The sequence below is a fragment of the Hemitrygon akajei genome, chromosome 6 (genome assembly GCF_048418815.1).
Source record: "Hemitrygon akajei chromosome 6, sHemAka1.3, whole genome shotgun sequence".
NCBI classification, from domain to species: domain Eukaryota; kingdom Metazoa; phylum Chordata; class Chondrichthyes; order Myliobatiformes; family Dasyatidae; genus Hemitrygon; species Hemitrygon akajei.
Window position 1 is genome coordinate 96,409,554 of NC_133129.1, and position 23,796 is coordinate 96,433,349.

General features: G+C 45.8%; 1 protein-coding gene across 1 annotated transcript; it reads right to left on the minus strand.

The window, feature by feature from the left end:
• Positions 1-682: 682 nt before the first annotated feature.
• LOC140729314 (transmembrane 4 L6 family member 1-like) lies at positions 683-21,956 on the minus strand. The gene is made up of 5 exons (XM_073048932.1): positions 21,537-21,956; positions 8,488-8,553; positions 7,279-7,436; positions 3,015-3,204; positions 683-930 (listed from the first exon to the last, which is right to left on the minus strand). The coding sequence occupies exons 1-5, from the start codon at positions 21,714-21,716 to the stop codon at positions 919-921; spliced, it is 606 nt and encodes a 201-aa protein (XP_072905033.1). The 5' UTR covers positions 21,717-21,956; the 3' UTR covers positions 683-918.
• Between the last annotated feature and the right edge of the window lie 1,840 nt (positions 21,957-23,796).

Sequence of the window (23,796 nt, forward strand, 5' to 3'; positions counted from 1 at the left end):
ATGTAAAAAGAAGTAGAGATAAGTGAAAATTACAATGCCAGTTTGGAGTACACACAAGGCTGCCATGCACGGTGCCGTCTTGCTTAGAAAGGTAGAAATATAGATCGCTCGATAGATAAATACACAGAAAGACATACAGACAGATAGATAGATGGACAGACAGATAGATATCCATGACACTAAACTAGAACTTGGCCAAAACACACAAAATACTGAAAGATCTCAACAGGTCAGACAGTGGTGGTGGTGTGGGTAATGAACAGTCAAGTTTCAGGCCGAGACCCTTCATCAGCCCAATAAAGAGAATCCCCAAAGGTTTTTTCCCCACATATATAAGAGAGGTGAGAGTGGACACTGGGCTGAAAGAAAACGAAATCAAAGGTAGTGATGCTGAACAGAGAAACGGTGGACAAACTGAATAGATATCTTGGGTTGGTCTTCACTGTGGAAGACCTCACCAGCATGCCAGAAATTCGAATGTGTCAAGGGGCAGAAGTGAGAATGGTTAGAGTTCCTCCAACATTTTGTGTGTGACGTTGCTCAGGATTTCCAGAATCTCTTGTGTTTAAAGCTCAAACTAATTTGACTTTGGCTTGTGTGTACAAATTGGGATAATCCCCATCGGTGTCCCAAATGTCTACAATCCCATGGTCGGACAAACACCGGAACAGTGCATCTCTGCTGCATAAGATCAGTGTGTTTCCTTTATTGACAAGCAACAGGTCAATCAAGCGTTAAACAATTGGCATTATCTATCAGCAGAGTATTGAGTGTACTGAACGATGCATTACGAAGTAGACCCCTCCGTTGTAGGGGATTCCTCCCGAATTTATGGCGTAATTATATTTCTTTAATTCAGTGCTGGATGCTGCCCGTGCCCGTTTTCCGAGCTCACAGCTGCCCTCGAATGCCATCCTGTCATACAGGCCTCTAAAAGCACAAGAAGAGAAAATATTTCACATAAATGTATCAAATGTTGAAAGGCCTTGATAGAGTGGATGTGGAGAGGATGTGTCCTGTTGTGGGGGAGTCTAGGACCAGAGAGCACAGCCTCAGAATAGAGGGGCATCCATTTAGAATGGAGATGAGGAGAAGTTATTTAGCCAAAGGGCAGTGAATCTGTGGAATCTGTTGCCGAGGCTGTGAAGGCCAAGTCTTTATGTATGTTTAAGGCACAGGTTGATAGATTCTTGTTTGGTCAGGGCGTAAGGGATACAAGGAGACAGGAGATTGGGGCTGAGGGGGAAATGGATCAGCCATGATGAAATGGTGGAGAAGACTTGATGGGCCAAATGGCCTAATTCTGCTTCTATATCTCATGGTCTACTGGTTGTATGTGGGTTTCGACCCTAATTGGCAACAGTTCCTTTCCCCCACACAAACATGCTCGACCCACTGAGGTACAGTGAAAAACTTCCCGTACAGATCAGATCGTTGCAACTTTACAAGGGGAAAAGCAAGAACAGAATGAAGAGAGGAGTGTTTCAGAGAAAGTGCAGTGTGGGCAGACAATGAGGGGCAAAACCATAATCAGGTCAACTGCGACTCATGGGTCTGTCTTATCGTACCGGGGGACTGGCAGATTCTGCCAGCAGGGTTTTCAGGTGATAGCATCCCTGAGACGTTACAGTTTGCATTGGGGGATGTGGTTGGCACATGGCCTCGTGGATAAGGCATTGGTCTGGTGATCTGAAGGTCACTGGTTCGAGCCTCAGCTGAGGCAGCGTGTTGTGTCCTTGAGCAAGGCACTTAACAATACATTGCTCTGCGACGACACCGATGCCAAGCTGTTTGGGTCCTAATGTCCTTCCCTTGGACAACATCGGTGGCATGGAGAGGGGAAGGCTTGCAGCTCGGGCAACTGTCGGTCTCCCATACAACCCTGAACCCTGGAAACCTTCCAAGGCGCAAATCCATGGTCTCACTAGACTAACAGATGCCTATCTATCACAAGCACAGGCCTCCCCACCAGAAGAAAGCAGCATCAAGCACCAAAGACCCTCACCATGTCCTCGTCTCATTACTACCATCAGGCAGGAGCTTAGGTCCCACACCAGCCGGGTTCAAAGACAGTTATTAACCGTCAGACTCCTGAACCGGCGTGGATAACCTCACTTACAACTCTGATTTGGAGATCTGTTGACTCACGTTCCCTGAAGCAAGGGGAGATCTTATAGAGGGATATTATCAGAAAATTATCAGGGGTATAGATAGGGTAAATACATGAAGGTTTTCCCCCTCAGGTTGGGTGAGACTAGAACTGGAGGTCATAGGTTAAGGGTGAAAGGTGTGGCAAGTGTTTGCACGGTCTTTTCTCTCTCACATAATTTATGTATAATCTATATTCTGTGCGATGTCTGTAACTACGCTGCTACCTGCAGCACTGTTTGCAGTTAGTGCAATAACTTTATAGAGCCAGCGATCGGTGTTCAATTGCCACTGCTGCCCGTGAGGAGTCTGTACGTTCTCCTGTGACCGCATGCGTTTCCTCCGGGTGCTCCCACGGTCCAAAGGAGGTCAGGTTAGTAAATCGTGGGCATGCTACGTTGCTATCAGAAACAGGGTCCCCAGCACAACTTCAGACGGCGTTGTTGACACAAACAACGCATTTCACTGTAGGTTTCAATGCAGATGTGACAAATGAAACTAATCTTCAGTCTTTTTTCATTGTACCTCACTGTGTGGCAATTAGCAGCTTGGAATACATAACTAGAACAAGCCCTTCAACCATGATGCTTTTCTGAACTAATTAAGATAGGAGGAGAGCCTCCATCGGTCAGGGCCAACCACGGCTCAGCATCTGAGCCAGACGTGAAGGTCAGGAGCTGGACTTGGTTGTCAGAGGCTATTTAGGGTGCATGCCATTGGGAGCATTTAACAGGTAGTGGGAACTTGTCCCCGTTGCCATCCCTGGCTATAACAACCTTAAGGAACCTAATTAAGATTATGCCGCTCCGTTGTGACTGCGCTTGAGGTGAGTCCGTGCATTAGCAGAGGTCGAGGGTGTTACTTACCGCCCTGCGTTTATTGCACGTTCCACAGAGGCAGCCAAAGAACCCGTTGATGGCCTGGATGGTACATAGGATGAACTCCAGAGCACTGCAGGCAATTTGCAGAGCAAAGAGAGCCACGTTGAAAACAACCACATTCTTCGGTTCTACACACAAACTCCAAGAGTCCGGTTTAAACAGGTAACTGTCCTCGCTACACAGTGGATAAAACAGAGAGTTAGAATGTTACAGAGCATCGTTATAGAGTAGAAACAGGCCCTCCAGCCCACTACCTTACGCCACCTGCACTAATCTCCTTTGTCCGCCACGTACGACCATGCCGTGTCTGTACATCACGGCAGATCCTCTGCCCGTGACCGCAGGAATTCACAGAGAATTGAGAAGACAGCTCAGCACATCACGGAAACCAGCCTCCCCATCCAACAACTCTGTCTACACTTACTCTTGCCAGTATAAGCAAATACTCCTCCCACCCTGGACATTCCCTCTTCTCCCCTCTCCCACTGGGCAGAAGGTACAAAAACCTGAAAACATGTACCCTAGCTTCTACCCCGCTCTTAATCAGACTCCCCAGCACCAAAGGATGGACTCTTGACCTCACAATCAGCAGTAGTATAATCATGCACTTCATTGTCTACCTGCACTGCCCCCTCGCTGTAGCTGTTACTCTTCATTCTGCATTGTTATTGGCTCTCCGTGTACTAGTCTAACTCAGCAGTATGCATGACAAGCCTTTCAATGCATCTTCATACTTCTAAAAAAAGATTACTGAGATACAGCATTGAACAGGCTTTTCCAGCAATCCCCAGATTTTATCCCAGTCCAATCACAGGGCAACTTTCAAAGACCAACTAACCTACCAACTGGTAGACTGTGGGCAGAAACCAGAGCACCCAGAGGAAGTCCTCACGGTTTTGGGGAGAACGAAACTCCTTACAGGCTGTGGTGGGAATTGAACCTGTGTCGCTGGTATTGTAGAGCGTTGTGCTAAACACTACGCTACCACTCCATGTAACAATAAACCAATTCCAATTCCAGTCCATTGCGCGTCCCACCAGGTTTAGGGACAGCTTCTATCCCACTGTCAGAGTAGTGAAGACACATTAGAAGATGAAATCTTGATCTGACAATCCTCGTTGTGGCCTTTACACCTCATCGTCCACCTGAATTTCTCTCTCTCTCTGTAACCGTAACACTACGTTCTGCGTCCTGTTTCCCTTATGGAATGGACTTACGAAGACAAAAGCTTTTTTACTCGGAACGTGGGGCAATAAGAAACCAATTCCAATGAATGCCTCTTAAATGTAGTGAACCTATCCAATGCTACCAGGGCAGTTGGGTGGTGGGGCGGAGATACGCCTCTACCAAAGGAGGCATAGGGCATTCCTTTCCTCCGCTAGCCTGTGGGTAACCCTTGGGCGAGGTGTAGCACCTGCTTACCCCCTCGATCAGGGTCACCGGAAGCCATGGGAGCAGGTGGTGGATGGTCGTATGAGCAGCCGGTGCAGATCACAGGTCCTGGTTATGCGACCACTGACACCAGGCAGACAGTCTCTGAAGAGTATTGATAATGGCTGGGTTCACCCGTCTTGTAAAGACACTGTCCAGAAGAAGGCAATGACAAACTACTTAAGTAGAAAAAATTGCCATGAATAATAATTGGTCAAAAGACCATCACTGTCCACGCCATACAACACAGCATGTAACTATGAACTATCAGGGCAGGCTTGGAATATCAGTCACCCATTTAAAACTCTGCGCTCTCAACCTAACCTACACTCTCCTGCTTTTGTCACCCCTACCAGGGGAGAAAGGTTGTAATGATCTGCCCAAGCCACAGACCTAGTTATCAATGGCCCTTCTTCACCGTTCCCATTCCCATTTACCTCTCTCACCTTATCTCCTTACCTGCCCATCATCTCCCTCCGGTGCTCCTCCCCCTTCCCTTCCTTCCATGGTCTTCTGTCCTCTCCTATCAGATTCCTCCTCCTCCAGCCCTGCCTCCGCCTCGCCACTCACCCAGTCCGCCACCATCAACACTGGCCCAGAATCTCAACCGCACCCACCATATTAACCTCCTGGCCAAACAGCAGGTCAGAGGGTGGGGTGATTCGCCTACTGGCACCCCAAAGCACACCTCCGGAGTGTGACTGGACTCTCTGCACTTGCATGGGTGAGTGTGGCTCCAACAGCTCTCAAGGGGTTCCTTAGCGTCGAGGACAAAGCAACCTGCTCGATCGGCACCTCATCTACCCTCCCAGGCACTACATCCCTGCACAATAGTGGCCACAGTGTGCACTTGTGGTTCCTCAACAGACTCCCACTGCCTCTCCAGAAACCCTGTCTCTCCATCGGGATGGACGAGGACAGATCTTATATCCTTCACCGTATTCCCACTGCCTCTCCAGAAACCCCGTCTCCCCATCGGGATGGACGAGGACAGATCTTATATCCTTCACTGTATTCCCACTGCCCCTCCAGAAACCCCGTCTCCCCATCGGGATGGACGAGGACAGATCTTATATCCTTCACCTGACTCCCACTGCCCCTCCAGAAACCCCGTCTCCCCATCGGGATGGACGAGGACAGATCTTATATCCTTCACCGTATTCCCACTGCCCCTCCAGAAACCTCGTCTCCCCATCGGGATGGACGAGGACAGATCCTATATGCTTCACCAGACTCCCACTGCCCCTCCAGAAACCCCGTCTCCCCATCGGGATGGACGAGGACAGATCTTATATCCTTCACCTGACTCCCACTGCCCCTCCAGAAACCCCGTCTCTCCATCGGGATGGACGAGGACAGATCTTATATCCTTCACCGTATTCCCACTGCCCCTCCAGAAACCCCGTCTCCCCATCGGGATGGACGAGGACAGATCTTATATCCTTCACCTGACTCCCATTGCCCCTCCAGAAACCCCATCTCCCCATCGGGATGGACGAGGACAGATCTTATATCCTTCACCTCACTCCCACTGCCCCTCCAGAAACCCCGTCTCCCCATCGGGATGGACGAGGACAGATCTTATATCCTTCACCTGACTCCCACTGCCCCTTCAGAAACCTCGTCTCCCCATCGGGATGGACGAGGTCAGATCTTATATCCTTCACCAGACTCCCACTGCCCCTCCAGAAACCCTGTCTCTCCATCGGGATGGACGAGGACAGATCTTATATCCTTCACTGTATTCCCACTGCCCCTCCAGAAACCCTGTCTCCCCATCGGGATGGACAAGGACAGATCTTATATCCTTCACCGTATTCCCACTGCCTCTCCAGAAACCTCGTCTCCCCATCGGGATGGACGAGGACAGATCTTATATGCTTCAGGTTGATTTGATCAGTTGCTCTGTGCAGAAGTGAATGAGAGCTGGACAATCCCGTTTCTATAGGGATGGACACAGAAGCACATTAGTGCAACAGTGGGTGCTGCCGCCTTTCAGGGACAGTGACCCTGGTTCGATCCCGACCTCCAATGGTGTGTGTGTGTATGCGTGTGCATGTGCGCATGAGTGTGTGTTCCCACCCACATCCCAACAGAGGGGTCGGTGTGTCAATCGGCTGCTGTAAAATGTGGGTAGTATCCGGGCAGAGTTGGCAGGAATGTGGGGAGAATGCCATGGAATTGGTTCAAATGGGAGTCGACCCAGGCTCAATGTTTTGTGACCCTTCCCAGCCAGCTCTGAGGGACGGCAACAGCTATTTAAACCCCTGTACGGTTGCAGTACCGCAATACCTGTGATGTGGGGTTTCCACTGGGCCCAGATTGATCATCACTGACATCGAAGTGATTAATGTATGAGGAGCGTTTGATGTTTCTAGGCCTGTATTCACTGGAATTTAGAAGAATATGGCAGGAGGGGGTCTCATTGAAACCTGTTGAGTATTGAAAGGTCTAGATAGAGTGGTCGTGGAGAGGATGTTTCCTATAGTGGAGGAGAACAGCAATGGAGGAATTTCAATGAGGATAAGGAATCTATGAAATCTAAGGAATAAGGAAGCTGTGGAGACTAGGCCACTAGGTATATTTAAAGCCGAGATTGACAAGTTTTTGATTAGTAAGGGTGTCAATAGTTACAGGAAGAAGGCAGGAGAATGGGATTGAGAGAGAAATTAGACACAGTCGATTGGCAGAGCAGACTTGATGGGCTGAATGGCCTAATTCTGTTACTATCTTTTGTGGTCTTCCACTCCTGTGCCAAGTAATAGCCCTGAGCTTACCCGCCAGCTGAAGGGAGATTTTACACACCGACACTTCTTACCTTAGCTCTGACAGCTCGGAGTTGTAATAGAAGGGTCTGCTCCAGTTGCCTGACGTGTCCAGGCAGGTTGGTCCATTGATCAGTCCCAAGGTAGACTGGACCAGACAGTAGATGGAGCCGGCTGCGCCCAGCACCGCGAAGATTAAGGAGAGGAACATCTGGAAGGGTAGTGAGGTTCACAGTTATTGGCGAGAACGCTAACCTCCCGCACATTCCGGTTGGATTACCGGCTCCAAACTTACAATTGGAACTGGTTTATTATTATCACCTGTACCAAGGTCTAACTTGTCTTGTGTACTATTCACACAGATCTAATCATTTCACAGTGTTTTGAGTAGCACAAGGCAAGGCAACAGTGCAATGTAGAAATCCCTCACCTGGATTCACCTATCACCCCAGCTCATACCCCCCCCCCTTCCATCCACTCATTCTGGCTTCCGCCCCCCACCAATGCCTTTCCAGTGCTGATGAAGGGTCCCAGGTCGAAACAGTGACTGTGTATTCCTCTCCAGAGATGCTGCCTGACCTGCTGAGTTCCTTTCGCATCTTGGGAGGACCTCCACACCTAAACCACCGAGCTCTGCTCTGGAGACAGGACTGGCTGCAGATGCTGGACTGCTGAGCCAAGCACAAGATGCTGAGGAGTTCAGTGGAGGGGAATGGACAGTCGATGATTCAGGTCGAGACCCTTCAGGGCCCAGATGAAAGGGCCTGTTCCGAAACGTCAACTCTGCCTGAAGTTCCTGTAGTGTTGTGTGCGTGTGCGTGTGCATGTGCGCGCGCGCGTCCCTGCTCCCTTTTCTTCCCGCTAGAGTAAGATTCCCCATCTTCCCACATTAATGCCACTCCTGATTTTTCCGATTTCCTACACCACCACCCCCAATCGACAGCAGGATCTTTTGTTTGTCTATTTATTTATTAGGCCCTTCCACTCCTCCAAACCACACCAATCTAGATTAATCTTAACCTAAGTTGTCACAGGACAATTTACAATGACCAATTAACCTATCCGGTACGTCTTTGGACTGTGGGAAGAAACTGGAACACCAGGGAAAGCCCTCGCATTCCACGGCACCGCAATTGAACTCCGACTTACCCAGAGCAGTAACAGCGTCGTGCTAACTGCTACACTACCTTGGCACCCACGGTAGGGCTGTGTGGAACAGAACAATTCCCACCATTCCCAATTCCAGAACCATGGTGACTTACCCCACACCTGTTGGCACAGCATCCCCCAGTTCCAGTCGCGTGGATGTGCAGCCCCGGAAAGAAAATCTGTTTGGAAAAGACAGCAGAGGGAACAGTTAGGATGGCCGGAATGTTTTTGACAGAATGGAGGTGGAAATTGAAATCCCTACTCCTGATTCATTCCCTGACTGGTTTTGACTTTGGCAGACTCAGATATTCCACGTCCATATCCCTCCATCTTCCTCACATCCAAACGTCTCTTAAAAGCCTCTAATGCATTTGCCTTTACCACCATACCAGGCATCCACCACTCTGAGTAAAAACATTTACCCCTTGAACCTACCTTCCCCCCCCCATTCTCTCAACCTAGGGAAATGGATACTCCCTGCCCACTCAATCTATGCCTCTCATAATCTTATAAACCTCCATCAGATCTCCCCTCAGCCTCCAGCGCTGCAGAGAAAACAACCCAAGTTTATCCAGCCTCTCATGATAACACATGCCCTCTAAACCAGGCAGCATCCTGGTAAATATCTTCTGCATCCTCTCTAAAACCTCAACATCCTTCCTTTAGTGGGGCAACCAGGACTGTATGCAATACTCCAGATGTGACCTAACCAAAGTTTTATAAAGTTGCAACATAACCTCGACTATCGAACTCAATGCCTTGACTGGTAAAAGCAAGTATTCCATAAGCTTCCTTAACCACCTTATCATTCTGTGTAGCCACTTTCAAGCTTGGACCCCAAGATCTCTCTGCTCTGCAGTACTATTAAGGATCTTGCCCTTAAAGGTGTGAAACACCAGATTCTTGTAAATGCAATTCTAGCATTCATTTCATGAGGATTAGCATATATATTTAAATAATAATACAGATGTAACGTGGAGGTGTTAGTCAGATTGCATTTGAAGTATTGTGACCACTTAGGAGCCCCGTATACAAGGAATGATATACTGGCGTTGGAGAGGGTCCAGAGGACATTCCGAAGAATTATCCCAGGAATTTGAGTATCAAAACATCAAGTGAAATGCATCTTTTGCCTTAAATCATATCGGCGACGATTGTGCCGGCGAAAGCCCGCAAGTGATGATGGATCTTTGATGAAGCGTTCACCTGATGAGTACATCTTTGATAGTGGGGAGGCTGGCGCCTATGATGGAGTTTACAAACCTCTGCAGTTTTTTCCCCCCAACCCTGAGCATTGGCTCCTCCACTCCAGACGGTGATGGAACCCGTCAGAATGCTCCCCACCATACATCTGTAGAAATTTGCCAGAGTCTTCTCCTCAAACTCCGAATGAAATACAGCCGCTAGCATGCCTTCTCTGTAATTGCATCCACATGTTGGGCCCCTCTCCAGAGCCTCTGAGATGTTGACACCCAGGAACATGGAACTGCTGGCCCTCGCAGACCTCTAATCATTAACCGTAATCATCGACGGGTCAGCGGTGGAATTAACTCCTCTTCGAGTTTTGGAATGTAAAAGGGTGCAAATACGGCTGTGCTTATCCGTATCAGAGAGAGATAAGACTTTAGATTTAGGAGAAAGGAAGGGGAAGATTAGACAGGATCCGAAGAGTAACGGGGACACATTGCTGGATGGAGTGGCGAGAACAGTCACTGACTATCTAATCGATCGCGAGAATTTGGCGACTGCGCATGCGGCTGATCGATCACGCGGTGAATCGATTGGGCCTCCTCCGTTCTGAATGCGCATGCGCTTCCGTCTCGGCGGGGCTGGTTTGTCGTTCCCTCACCAGAAGTCGCCCAGCGAGTACTGTTACCAACACGACTCGGTTAAAGACATTTTATCAAGTTACTCCGTTGTAGTTCTTGCCCCGCGAATACGGAACAATAGCGTTTGAGGAGTGCCGGGACGTGCACTTGAATCAGCAGGGAACAGAAGGCTACAGGCAAAGTAGCGGGAGATGGGCTCAATACGGATGGGTATTCAAAGTAAATGTTACTGCCTAAGTACATATGTCACCATATACAACCCTGAGATTCATTTTCTTGTGGGCATGCTCAGAAAATCTATAGAATAGTAACTATAACAGGATCAATGAAAGATCAGCCAGAGTGCAGAAGACAACAAACTGTGTAAATGCAAATATAAATAAATAGCAGTAAATAACGAAAACATGGGATGAGCCATTCTGAACAGCGAGTTCATTGATTGTGGGAACAGTTCAGTGATGGGATAAATGTAGTTATCCCCTTTGGTTCAAGAGCTTGATGGTTGAGGGGTGGTAACTGTGCTTGAACCTGGTGGTGCAAGTCCTGAGGATCCAGTACCTCCTTCCTGCTGTGTGCTGTGAGAAAAGAGGATGTCCTGGGTGGTGGGGGTCCCTGATGATAGGTGCTGTTCGATTCTGTGGTACATACCAATAGCATTTGAGGATAGAGTATAAAGGCAGGGAGGTTATAACAAGCCTTTGGAAAACTTCTGGTCTGACCCTGCTGGGGTAGTGAGCTCATTGCTGGCCATAGATCAGTACCAGACAGGAATGTACACAAGGCTTTTGGCAGTCTTTGCTCTCCTACCTTGCCAGCTGGCCTCCCATCACCACAGGGTTAACTCAGTGTCACTGATGTCACCCTCTCACACTCCCGTGGGGCACCCACATCTCACGCCAGCCTCGGGAGTTGGATCAGGCCATTCAGCCCACAAGTCTGTTCTCCCATTAGAAAATGGAACAGCATGGGAACAGGCCCTTTGGCCCACGATGTCTGTGCTGGACACAATGCCAAATTAAACTGATCACTTCTGCCTGCACATGATCCGTATCCCTCCATTCCCTACATTTTCATCTGTCTATTTAAAAACATTTCTATTATATCTGCCACCCCCCCAGCAGCTTATTCCAGGAACCCACCACTCTCTGTGTAAGAGTACTTGCCTCACACATCTCCTTTAAACTTTGCCCCTCTCACCGAAAAGTTATGCTCTCTAATATTTGACATCTATTTATCTATAGGTAGATACAGATCTATCTATTTAGCTATCTACACACAGGTAGATAGATGTCTCTCTTAGATTAATCTGAGGGGAGACCTGACAGAAATTTATTAAACTATACCTCGTTTAATTTAATAAACATCTATCAGATCTCCCCTCAGCTTCCACTGCTCCAGAGAAAATAACTCCTTTTGTCCGACCTCTCCTCACAGCACATGCTGTCTATGAATGGTGTCTCTCGCCCGCTCGCTCGGTGGTGCCAGGATCCTGGATCTCAGGCACGGCGTGTGTATTGGACTCTGCCGTTCACATCATGACGTGCTTCTGATTACAGGGCGCTCCTTTTCTCGTTGCCATTTTGAGCAGGGAAGACGGGCTCCACAGTCTGCAGGTAACAATTACACTGCACAGGATTGAACTGAACTGAATACGCCTGAGCTCTTTCGATGGCCTTGTGGGTTGGTGTTTTATATTTTCTGTTTTTTGCTCTTTTTTCCCCATTTCAGCACTTCTGTTTTGCACGTTCGAGGTTTGATGTTTTTCTTTGAACGGGTTCTGTGATTTTCTGTTTTGTGACTGTCCTTGGGAAGATGAATCTCAGGGTTGTATACTGCATACATACTTTGGTAATAAATTGAATCCAGGCAGCATCCTGTGAACCTCTGCACCCTCTCCAACTTCTGCACATCCTCTCTGTAATGAACAACTGGAATTGCATGCAATATTCCAAGTTACGACTTCCGGTAAGATGGCGATTGCTTAGCTGCTCCGAACTTTTGTTCCGTTATTGTCGCTATCTTTGCACTAAATGTCTCCATTTTTTAAACCTTAGTTAGGAACTTTTTCGGTATTTCTTACTTGCCTGTGAACATATCTAACTTACAATGTCTAGCAAGAGTTCTAAATCCGGGAGAAAGGAAGCTACGGCTCTCTCGGCTGAGACCCTGGCTGCGCTCGAACAGCTCTGAGATGAAATTTTAAAGGAATTCAAAACTGCTTTCAAACAGTTGGAGGCTAAACTGGATCGGATCAACGATAGAGTGGACAAACATGCTGAACACTTATCTCGCATCGATTCGACTTCTGAAGATTTAGAAAATCATGTTCGATACTTGGAGACTCTCTGTTCCAGCTTAGAGGAAAAATGTAACAAACTCCTTTCCAAGATGGTGGATCTCGAAAATCGCAGCAGACGCTGCAATCTCCGAATTCTTGGATTGCCAGAGGCCACCGAACAGGGATCAACCTTGAAGTTTTTCACCGAGTTTCTCTGGAGATATTCGGGAAAGATTTGCTTCCGAACCCACCTGAGCTCGAACGGGCATACAGGGTTTACGTTCCCCCCGGAATTCTGGGCTCCCGCCCGCGACCAATAATCTTGTGCTTCCATCAATACCAGGTAAAACACAGTCTGATTGTGGAGGCATGTCGCAGAGGTTCTTTTACTTTCCAGGATACAATCATTCGCTTTGTGGAAGATTTTGCACCCCAGACCTTAAAGATGCACGCTGAGTTTAAAGGCGCAATGAAAGTGCTTTTTGATCGTGGTTTTAAACCCTCCCTTCACACTCCTGCCGATCTATGAATCAAGCTTAATACTGGAAAATACAAGTGGTTCAAATCAGTGAAGGAAGCTGAAGCATTTGTGGCAAGTCTTCCGGCTATCCAGTCATCTTCGGAACCCGATCGGACCTCCTAAAATGGTGGATAAGTACTTCTTGTAGTAAAATTACTTTTTCTGGACTCAGACTTTACTTGAATCACTCAGACATTATTCATTGAAACTCTAAGGGCTGTTGACAATCTCTCCCTAGATTTGGTGTGTCTTTTTTAAATAGACATTCTGTGCTTAATGTTTCCCTGTGGACATTTAAATAGTACTTGTGTAATCTATTTTATTCTTGTATAACTTTATCTACAGAGTTCTACAACTGACTCTAACTTGTTTTGGAGGCCTGAAGTCTCTAGCGAAGGCCTCCCTGTTTGTTGGTTCACAGTTTAATTGCTGATTTATTTTTCCTCTTTTGGCAGGTAGGTTAGTTTTGGTTTTCTTCCGATTTTCTCTGTATTAAGTTTTTTATTTCTGCAGAAGATGTTCTAATCTGTAGTTATGTTTTTTTAGTGCATAAACTAGTTACTATTTGCTATAGTATTTATACGGAACTGCTGTTAATGACACAGATCTGGAAGTTGTATTTGGGTTAATTTTTTTGGTAGAGCTAGCTACTTGTTTTGGTAGCCGTCTAGTTTTGGGTTGTGTGGATGGGGTGGGTTTTCCAGTTCCAACATCACTCACTGTATTTATTGTTTTTCTTTATTGCTCAGGACATGTATATGTTTTGATTTTATGAATCTATGTTTACATCTCTGCTCCCAGACTGCTATTGTACTGCTTGACTTTTTATATGCCTGCTGCCTTTTATGCATTAGTAATTGATAATGGCTAGTGCACTTAAATTCGTGAGCTGGAATGTAAAGGGATTGAATCACCCTGTTAAAAGGAGGAAGGTATTCTCACATATCAAACAACTCAAAGCTGACATTGCTTTCCTTCAAGAAACTCATATTCGTTGTTTTGATAACTCCCGGCTTCTGTCAAAGTGGGCGGGTCAGCATTTTCATTCATCCTTTTCCGCTAAAGCTAGGGGAATCTCCATTCTTATTAACTCAAATATTCCTTTTGAACTCCATAATAAAATATCTGATACAAATGGCCGTTTTATTATTGTTTCTGGTAAACTATATAACACTAAAGTTGCTCTAGCAAACCTGTATGCCCCCAACTTTGATGATGTTAACTTTTTTGAACGGTTTTTTTCCTCACTACCAGACTTAAACTCATACTCTCTTATACTGGGTGGTGACTTCAACTGTTGGTTGGATCCTAATCTGGATCGATCGTCCTCTGTTACCAGATCACCTACTAAATCTGCCTTAGCTAACCAATCGTTTCTCTCTAATTTTGGTATCTCTGATATATGGCGTTTCCTTCATCCTACTGAGAGAGATTATTCTTTTTTCTCACATGTTCACCATACCTTCACTAGAATTGACTATTTCTTACTCGATAACCAACTTATTCCATTTGCCCACTCTTGTGACTATCGGAGTATACTGATTTCTGACCATGCCCCAATTACTCTCTCTCTCTGAACTTTCCTGGTCTCCCTCAGAGGAATAAACACTGGCGGTTTGATTCAATTTTATTATCAGATGATGATTTTTAAAAATTTATTAAGGATCAGATAACCTTTTATTTTAACACTAATACATCACCTGAAGTGCCATCCCAGATTGTCTGGGATGCCATGAAAGCATATCTGAGGGGTCAAATAATCTCTTACACAGCAAATCTCAACAGAAGATCCTGTGCAGATCGATTAGACCTCATTAACCAGATTAAAGAATTGGATCAAATATATGCTCAAACTAAGAACCCTGAATTATACAAGAAGAGTGTTGAACTCCAAACCAAATTTAACCTTCTGTCCACTCAACCTGTCGAACGCCAACTTCTCGAAAGCAAGAGTCACTTTTACATTCATGGGGATAAGTCTGGTAAATTCCTAGCCAATCAGCTGAGGCGTTCCAAAGCCAAACAACATATTACAAAGATCCGGAAGGAGAACGGAGACTTTACATCGGATCATTTAGAAATTAATGACGCATTTAGAAATTTTTATTCTCGGCTTTATTCCTCTGAATCTTTGAATGACAATATCTCTGTTGATCAATTTTTACAGAATCTGAATATCCCTTCACTTTCATCTGATTTTAAAGCCAAACTCAATACGCCTATATCATCAGAAGAAATATCTTTTGCAATTTCTGCACTGTTCTCAGGGAAATCTCCTGGACCTGATGGGTTCCCTGTAGAATTTTATAAATCATTCTCTTCACTTCTTTCTCCTCAGTTACTTTCAGTACTATCTGACTCGTTTAATTACAGCAAATTGCCACCCTCTTTCAATGAGGCATCTATTATTCTTCTATTAAAAAAGGTCAAAGACCCAACAGAGTGTTCCTCGTATAGGCCGATTTCTCTGCTAAGATGTAAAGATCTTAGCTAAAGTTTTGGCTCATAGATTAGAAACCGTTATTCCCTCCATTATCTCTGATGACCAAACAGGCTTTATTAAAAACCGTCTCCCTTTTTTTAACATTCGGCGTTTATTTAATATCTTATACTCACCTCCAACTGGGATTCCTGAATGTGTTATTTCCCTCGATGCGGAGAAAGCATTTGATCGTATAGAGTGGAACTACCTTTTTGCAGTCTTAGAAAAATTTGACCTCAGTCAAAGTTTCATCTCTTGGAACCAATTGCTGTACCTGTGTCCTATTGCTTCTGTTTTAACTAATTTTCAGAAATCCCAAGTATTTAATCTCAAACGTGGCACCCGTCAGGGATGCCCCTTAAGTCCCTTTCTCTTTGATTTGGCTATAGAACCTCTGGCGATAGCATTTCGAAACTGTCCTGAATTGACCGGGATTTGGAGAGGGGGTGTTGAGCATAACGTTTCTCTTTATGTTGATGACTTATTACTCTTTCTCTCAAATCCATCTACATCCTTACCTCTAATGTTTTCACTTCTTGACCAGTTTAGCCAGATCTCTGGCTATAAACTTAATTTACATAAGAGTGAACTTTTCCCAATTAATAAAGAAGCACAAGAACTAACATTTCGTGATCTCCCTTTTAAAGTAGTCCATAATCAATTTACTTATCTTGGAATTACAGTCACAAGGAAGTTTAAAGATCTCTTTCGTGAAAACTTTGCCAATCTTTCATATACTATAAAACAGAGTCTGGGACAAAGGTCACCTCTGTCTATGTCTTTGGTAGGTCGTATTAATGTTGTTAAAATGTATGTTCTCCCCAAATTTTTATACTTATTTCAATCTATCCCAATTTTTATTCCTAAATCTTTTTTTGATTCCTTAGACTCTTATTATTTTGTCATATCTGTGGAAGAATAAGCGCTCTAGAATTAATAAAATCCATCTCCAAAAATCTAAAAAAGAGGGTGGCATGGCTTTACCCAACTTTCGTTTATATTATTAGGCAGCTAATATACGTTGTGCTACCTTTTGGTCTTTCTTCCACGGCCAACCCGAGTGCCCTAATTGGGTGGCAATGGAGTTGAGCTCCACTAAAGAATTATCTATCTCTGCACTTCTTGGCTCTGCACTCCCTAGTAGTCTGCCCAGATCAATAGCTAATCCTCTTGTTAGACACACTTTGCGTATATGGGCTCAGTTCAGGAAATGCTATGGTTTCCAGGGGTTTTCCGTTTCCAGCCCTGTCGCACATAATCACCTTTTTTTACCTACTACGTACGATTCAGCATTCCATGTTTGGTATAGGAAGGGCATTAGACATTTTGAAGATCTTTTCATTGATAATCGCTTCGCTTCTTTTCAGCAGCTCTCTGTTAAGTTCAATCTGCCCAATGCTCATTTTTTCAGGTATCTCCAAATCAGACACTTTACTGCTCCTTTAATTCCTAACTTTCCTGAAATGCCTGCAAAAAATGCTATGGACCTATTTCTTTCCATTAATCCACTAGGTAAAGGTTTAATATCAATTATCCGAGATAAACTAGCAGCCTTACGACGGGCCCCTGTGGATAAAATTAAAATGGCCTGGGAGCAGGATTTAAATATCTCCTTATCCGATGAGAGCTGGGACTCAGTTCTCAAATCGGTTAACTCAACCTCTCTTTGTGCTCGCCATTGCCTTTTACAGTTTAAGATTGTTCATAGAGCCCATATGTCTAAATCTAAACTATCTCGATTCTACCCTAGCATTAGTCCGGTCTGTGATAAATGCAAGAGGGGCGTGGCCTCTCTCATCCATATGTACTGGTTCTGTCCTAGCTTGGAGAAATTCTGGAAAGATGTCTTCACTACATTATCGTGTATTCTGAATCAGCACCTAGAACCAAACCCCTTAATTAGTCTGTTCGGTTTTTTGGGGCGAGACAGATTTATGTCTGGGTCCAACCAAATGCCGAATATTATCCTTTGCCTCTCTCCTGGCTAGACGCTTGATCCTCCTTCGATGGAGAGATGTTGCCCCGCCCACTCATGCGCAATGGCTTAACGACATTATGGCCTGCTTGGACCTCGAAAAAATTCATTATTCAGTTCTTAATTCGGATCTAAAGTTCCATAAGGTCTGGGGACCTTTTATCGAGTACTTTCATAACCTTCCTCTTGACTAGGGTTTTTTTCTTTTCGGTCCCTTGCTTTCAGCTCCCTTTTTTTTCTGGTAGTAGGCATTATTATCCTCTGTTGCTAAGTGTATTCACAGTCTGGGAGTTTGACTGTCCTGATTTATACTCTCTATATTGTGTTGTGGTTGGTCTGGAGTTGTTGTTGTTTTTTCTTGTGTTTTGGGGCTTGGGGAGGATACTAAGTTTACTTGTCTTTAATTTAGGTGCTTTTTTGTTAAATTCTCTTCCTTTGTAGCATACTGTCATTGTATGCTTAATTTTGCACTGTATTAATGTTCCTCATTGGGATTTGGGGTTTTTTAATTTGTAAAATGTTTTGAAAAACTAATTTTAAAAAAATGAAAATAAAAAAAATTCCAAGTTACAGGATGACCAGAACTCTGCACAGTCACTATACGGGAAGGCACAAGACATTGCGGCCACTGAAATGATTGACTGGAGGAACTCATTTGGTTGAGCAACATCTGCGGGAGGAAAGGAATTGACAAAATCCTTCATCTGTACAGAAAGAGTAGAGGGGGGAAAAGGCAGTCTCAACAGGTGAGTGGAAGGAGTGGCAAGAGATAGGTGAGTGTAGGTAAGAGGCAAATGCAGGTAACCCACCCCAGACGTGTTCTCTTCTCTCTGCTCTCATCGGGCTGAAGACATAGAAGCCTGAAAGCACGTGATCAAGCTGAAGGACAGTTTTTATCCCACTGTTCTCAGATTACTGAATGACCGTTACACACAGGAGCAGAGTTAGGCCATCGAGCCTGCTCCACCATTCTATCTAGGAGGAGGTGCAGAAGTCTGAAGACACACACTCAACAGCTTCTTCCCCTCCACCATCAGATTTCTGAATGCATAATGAACCCATGAACACTTCAGTATTTTTTGCTCTTTTTACACCACTTACTTAATTTTTTTTTAGTATACGCACCTTATCGTAATTTATAGTTTTCATTATTTTGTATTTCAATGTTCTGTTGCCGCAAAGAAACAGATTTCACAACATGTGCTGGTGATAGTAATTCCGATTCTGATCATAGCCAATTTATTTTCCCTCTCGACCCCATTCTCCTGCCTCTCCCCGTAATCTTTGGCAACCTTATTAATCGTGAACCTATCTACCTCTGCTTAAATATACCCCACAGCCGTCAGTGGCAACAACTTCCACAGATTCACCACCCTCTGGCAAAGACATTCCTCCTCATCCATGTTCAAAAAAGACGTCCTGTTCTGAGAATAGTTCCCTAGTATGGTAAGATTCTTGGCCTCACAATCTATGTCATTGTAACTTATTTTAACAACTTATTCTACATTTTGTTATTTTTTTACCTCATTCTACCTCAATGCAATGTGTACTGATCTGTATGCAATGCAATAAATCAAGTCCAACTCCCAAACAGCGGTAGTGGCTGGCAGGTGAGAGGTGGAGGTGACAAAGGGCTGCAGATAGTGGGGTCTGATAGGAAGGGAAGGTGGAACCAAGTGGGGTTGGGGGGGGGGGAGATGGTTGAGGGGGAGGGGACCCAGTGGAGAGAGTGTGTATGTGATGGCCAGATGGAGGGGAAAAAAATATGGCGATTTGGGTCTTGAGTCACTCTGATCAAAAGGTGGCACAGAGACAATGGACTGAACGACCCTCTTCCATTGTATAACCATTCCATGATTCTACAACAGAAGCTGTCATAGGCTGTTCAGCTCATCTTACGTGCTCTCACATTCTATTGCTATCATAGTTGAACTTTGAACCTGGTACTGACCCTATATCCTTTGATTCCAATCCCAACCATCTGACCGTTCTGAAATCCCAGTGGCACACCAGGTGACGTGATGCACCCCATTTCACTCACCAGGACCCCAGTGTCATGATGTGTGCTGACAATATTGGAATGTAAGCGCAGAGGAAGGACAGACTCCAATGTCGAGACGGTGACGAGAGTTTATTCATAATAATTCCAAAAGAACATCAGTGGCTCAGCCAAGTTACATTCTCTAAACTAGGACCCCACAATCAGCTGTCCACTTAAATAACATGGAATTCCTAAACCTATCAAAATAAATTTAAGCTTAACCAGAAAGCACCAGGAGACCGCGTTATGAAGAGTGAATTGCTTGAGGAAAACACAAAGAAACTCTAAACGATAAAGAACTCTCGTTAAACAGTAATTAACCACTTCAACCTCAGAGCCCAGTGCTCTCTGGTGCCCCACACAGGCCTGAAGTGCTCATTACACCCAGTTCCTTCAGCCCATCTCAACTCAACGGCTGCTTTGCGACATTTATTACAGCGCTGTGTAACATTTTAAAAAGTGAATTATAAATTAACATCCAATAATTCTGTTAATCTGACAATCTAACACCTTCAAACTATGGGTTTATTGGAATTTTAACAGTCTGAAAAAGAACTATCAATCTCTTGTGCTGAATACCCTCAGTGGCCGACCCTCCAGGGGAAGTGGTTAGAATTCCAAGGATTTACTACCTTACTACCCCCCCCCCCCACAGGTGAAGAGATCACTCCCTGCCTCTCCTGAATGATCAACCCCTATTCTCAGACCATGATGCTGCTTTTAGATTTCCCAGAACAGGGAAAAGCCACTCCCTGTGGGTCACAGTAATGTAATACCCCGAGTTACTGGGCCAGTGATCACCATCGGGGTTTACTTCCGCTGCTGTCGCTAAGGGGTTTGAACGCTACTTTCTTTCCGGGACCAGGCGGGTTTTCTCCACATTCCAAAGGCAAACACTGAAGGTTAGAGTTAGTAAGTTGTGAGCTTGCTGTGTCGGGGCCGGTAGCGTGGTGATACTCGCGGGCTGCCCCCAGCACACCCTCTGACCGCGTTGGCCATTGACTCACTGCGTATTTTAGTGTACCTGTGACAAATAGAGCAAATCTCTACTCTGTCTGTACGTTTTACTGAGGATGGTGTAGCACTAGGAATTTACTCAGATTTTTGGCCTCACTAGCATTTATTTTCCCTTCGAGGTGGGGCTGAGCCGTCTCCTTGACCCGCTGCCATCTTCCTGGTGAGGGTTCTTCCATGGTGCTGTGGGGGAGGGAGTTCCAGGACAGAGAAGGGACAGAGTGGGACCCGGAGGTTCCCCCCCCCCCCCCCCCCACACGCACCTACTGTCCTCATCATTCCTGGTAGCGAGGGGCTGTTATTGTTAGAGCAGCCTGGACAACTGACCACGGTGCACACGGCAGCCACTGTGGTTAAGGGAGGGAGTGTTTGGGGGGGTGTGGAGTGGATGGGGGCCGATCAAGAAGGGGGTGCGACTTTGTTCTGCATGGTAATCAAATCACAAATAAGAAATCTGCAGATGCTGGGAATCAGAGTAACACACACAATGCTGGAGGAACTCAGCAGGCCAGGCAGCATCCATGGAGAAGAGTAAACAGTCGACGTCTTGGGCCGGGACCCTGATCCAGCACCCTCACCCAAACAATGGGATTCACTCTCCCTGGATTGACAAGTCTGGACAGACAAGGATTATAGTGGTGGGATTAGAAACCCTGGCTCAGATACAAACCCCACCAAACACCCCTGACTGGGATTTCTTTTTACAATCAATCTTCCTCACTGAGTCTCCCATCTCTGCTTTCTAATAAAAAAAGGTGATTATCAGAAGACCTCTTTGTAAGGCTAAGCACAAGAGATTCTACAGATGCTGAAAATCATAAGCAATGCGCAGACAAAATGCTGGAGGAAATCAGACAGCATCTACAGAGGGGAATAGTGGGGGGTCCTGATGAAGGGTCACTGGCTGTTTATTTCCCTCCACAGATACTGCCTGGAGTTCCTCCAGCATTTTATGCGTGTTGCTCTTTGCGAGGCTGCTCAGAACAGACCCACCCTCCCCACCCCCAGAGATAAATCTCTCACCAATATTCCACCACCGACAATCCCTCCGAGGTACAGGATCTCCGGCGTCAGCATGTCGTTCTCCTGCACATACTTGAGCTTGAAGTCTGGGAAGAAAAGGAGCAAGTTGGCTGCGAGACAGGCACCGGCGAGGGGGATCAGGGTCACTCCGATGCAGCGGGAGCACTTCCCTGTACACATCCTGGCAGACTCAGTAGGGACACTGGAACTACAGCAGTTTTATCGCTCAACCCTGGTGCTGGAATCCTGAAGACTGCCGTCACAGTTTATTACACGAGGAGGGCTGGGCTGCCGCTTACTTCCACAGAGTGGATTTTGTCTCCTGCCTTTAGCTCCTTCTCCTCCCTTCCTTGCATCCTGCGAACAGTATCACAGGGGAAAGCCCCTGATGGTGCAGAAAGAAGATAAAACAGGAGCAAAGTCTGAGCATCCAAACCTTGTACAGAGTGGCTAGGCCAATCAATATTTACCTCAAGGTCCAGAAATTATTAACCTGGCAGTGAAATGGAGTGCACAGCAGCCCAATTTAGGAGACCGGTGTGCAGTGTTAGAGTCAAAAAACACAGGAGCAGGCCCAACCTGAGCTAGTCCCACTCTGTGTGTAGACTCAGCCAGCTCCATCACAACCTTCCGCACCACTGAGGACATCTTCAAGGGGCAGTGCCTCGTGAGGGCAACATCCACCACTTAAGGACTCTCGCCCATCTAGGACATACCCTCTTCTCATTACTACCATCAGGGAGCAAGTGCAGGAGCCTGAAGACGCACAACTGGACGATTCAGAAACAGGCTCTGCTGGAGGTTCTCGGCCCAGAACGTTGACTGTTTATCCTCCTCCATACGTGCTACCTGACCTGAGTTCTTCCAGCAGTCTGTGTGTGTGTGTTGCTCTGGATTTCCAACATCTGCAGAATCTCTTGTGCCTTCTTCCTCTCTGCCGTCATATTCCTAAATGGTCAATTAACCCAAGACCTTATTATTCCTTTGTTGTACTTATTTATAAACTAGCAATTTATATTAATGTACATCTTTGCACTGTACTACTGCCACAAAACAAAACTCACATCATCCAAGTCAGTGATAATAAACCTGATTCTAATTCTGGTTCTGACCTTCTAAACCAGGGGTTCCCAAACTGGGGTCCACAGACCCCTCAGTTAACAGTAGGTGTCCCTGGCATTAAAAAGGTTGGGAACTCCTGTGTCACCATGCACACTCACAACACTGGACCCAAGTGCAGAGGAACGGCAGACTCTGTCACGGTGAGCGCTGGCAACATCTTGACCCAGGAGCGGAGGAACGGCAGACTCTGTCACGGTGAGCGCTGGCAACATCTCGACCCAGGAGCGGAGGAACGGCAGAACCCCCAGAAGAGACTGAAACAAGAGGTTAGACAGAGGAATGCCAACAGACAATTGACCGAGCAAGACAAGTCATTCATGCAAACACACAATAGAACTTCACTTTTTGAGAACTAGGAGAATCCTCTTTAAGTAATTATAGAAGGTGGGAAACACGTGCTGGTAACTATTAACTTAATGAGATTAAACAGAAAGCACCAGGGATTAATGACACTACCAATTAGTAAATACAGGTGCTTGAGAAACCCAGAGGCCCAAAGCTCTACAGCAAGCTCATGACACCCCTGCTCTCAACCTTTCCCATCCATGTACCTGTCCATATGTTTTTTTAAATGTTGTAATGCTGTCAGGTTTAGAGGGCATGTCTTACGAGAATAAGTTTAGCAAGCTATGACTTTTCTCTTTAGAGTGAAGGAGGATGAGAGATGACTTGATAGAGGTGTACAAGATGATAAGAGGCATAGAACAAGTGGACAGGCAGAGACTTTTTCCCAGGGTGGAAATGGCTAACAGAAGGGAGCATAATTTTAAGGTGATTGAAGGAAAGTAGGGGGATGTCAGAGATGTTTTTTGCACAGAGTTGTGCTAGGATTGGAGGCAGATACATATAGGGGCATTTGAAGTCTTAGGCACATGGATGGATAGAAAAATGGAAGGCTATGTGGGAGTGAAGGGTTAGATTGATCTAAAAGGTCAGCACAAGAGCCTGTACTGAGTTCTGTGGCCTCTTGCTCCATATACTCACCACCCTCTGAGTATAAATCTTTCCCCTCAGACCTATTCCCTTTCGTCTTCGACTCCCCTTCCGTGGAGAAAAGGCTTAGATGTTGATAACTGGGCAGAGATTTCTTTAAGCTTACCTGGCTGAAATCCCTGGCAATGATGTGAAAGCTGTCAGG

Bases quoted from the DNA above. Each gene is read 5' to 3' on its own strand.
- LOC140729314 (XM_073048932.1), bottom strand. From the start codon at position 21,716: ATGTGTACAGGGAAGTGCTCCCGCTGCATCGGAGTGACCCTGATCCCC. The intron at 8,554-21,536 runs GTGAGAGATTTA...TTTTCCAAACAG, and splicing joins TTGTCGGTGGTGGAATATTG to ATTTTCTTTCCGGGGCTGCA. The intron at 7,437-8,487 runs GTAAGTCACCAT...CTACCCTTCCAG, and splicing joins GCTGTGCCAACAGGTGTGGG to ATGTTCCTCTCCTTAATCTT.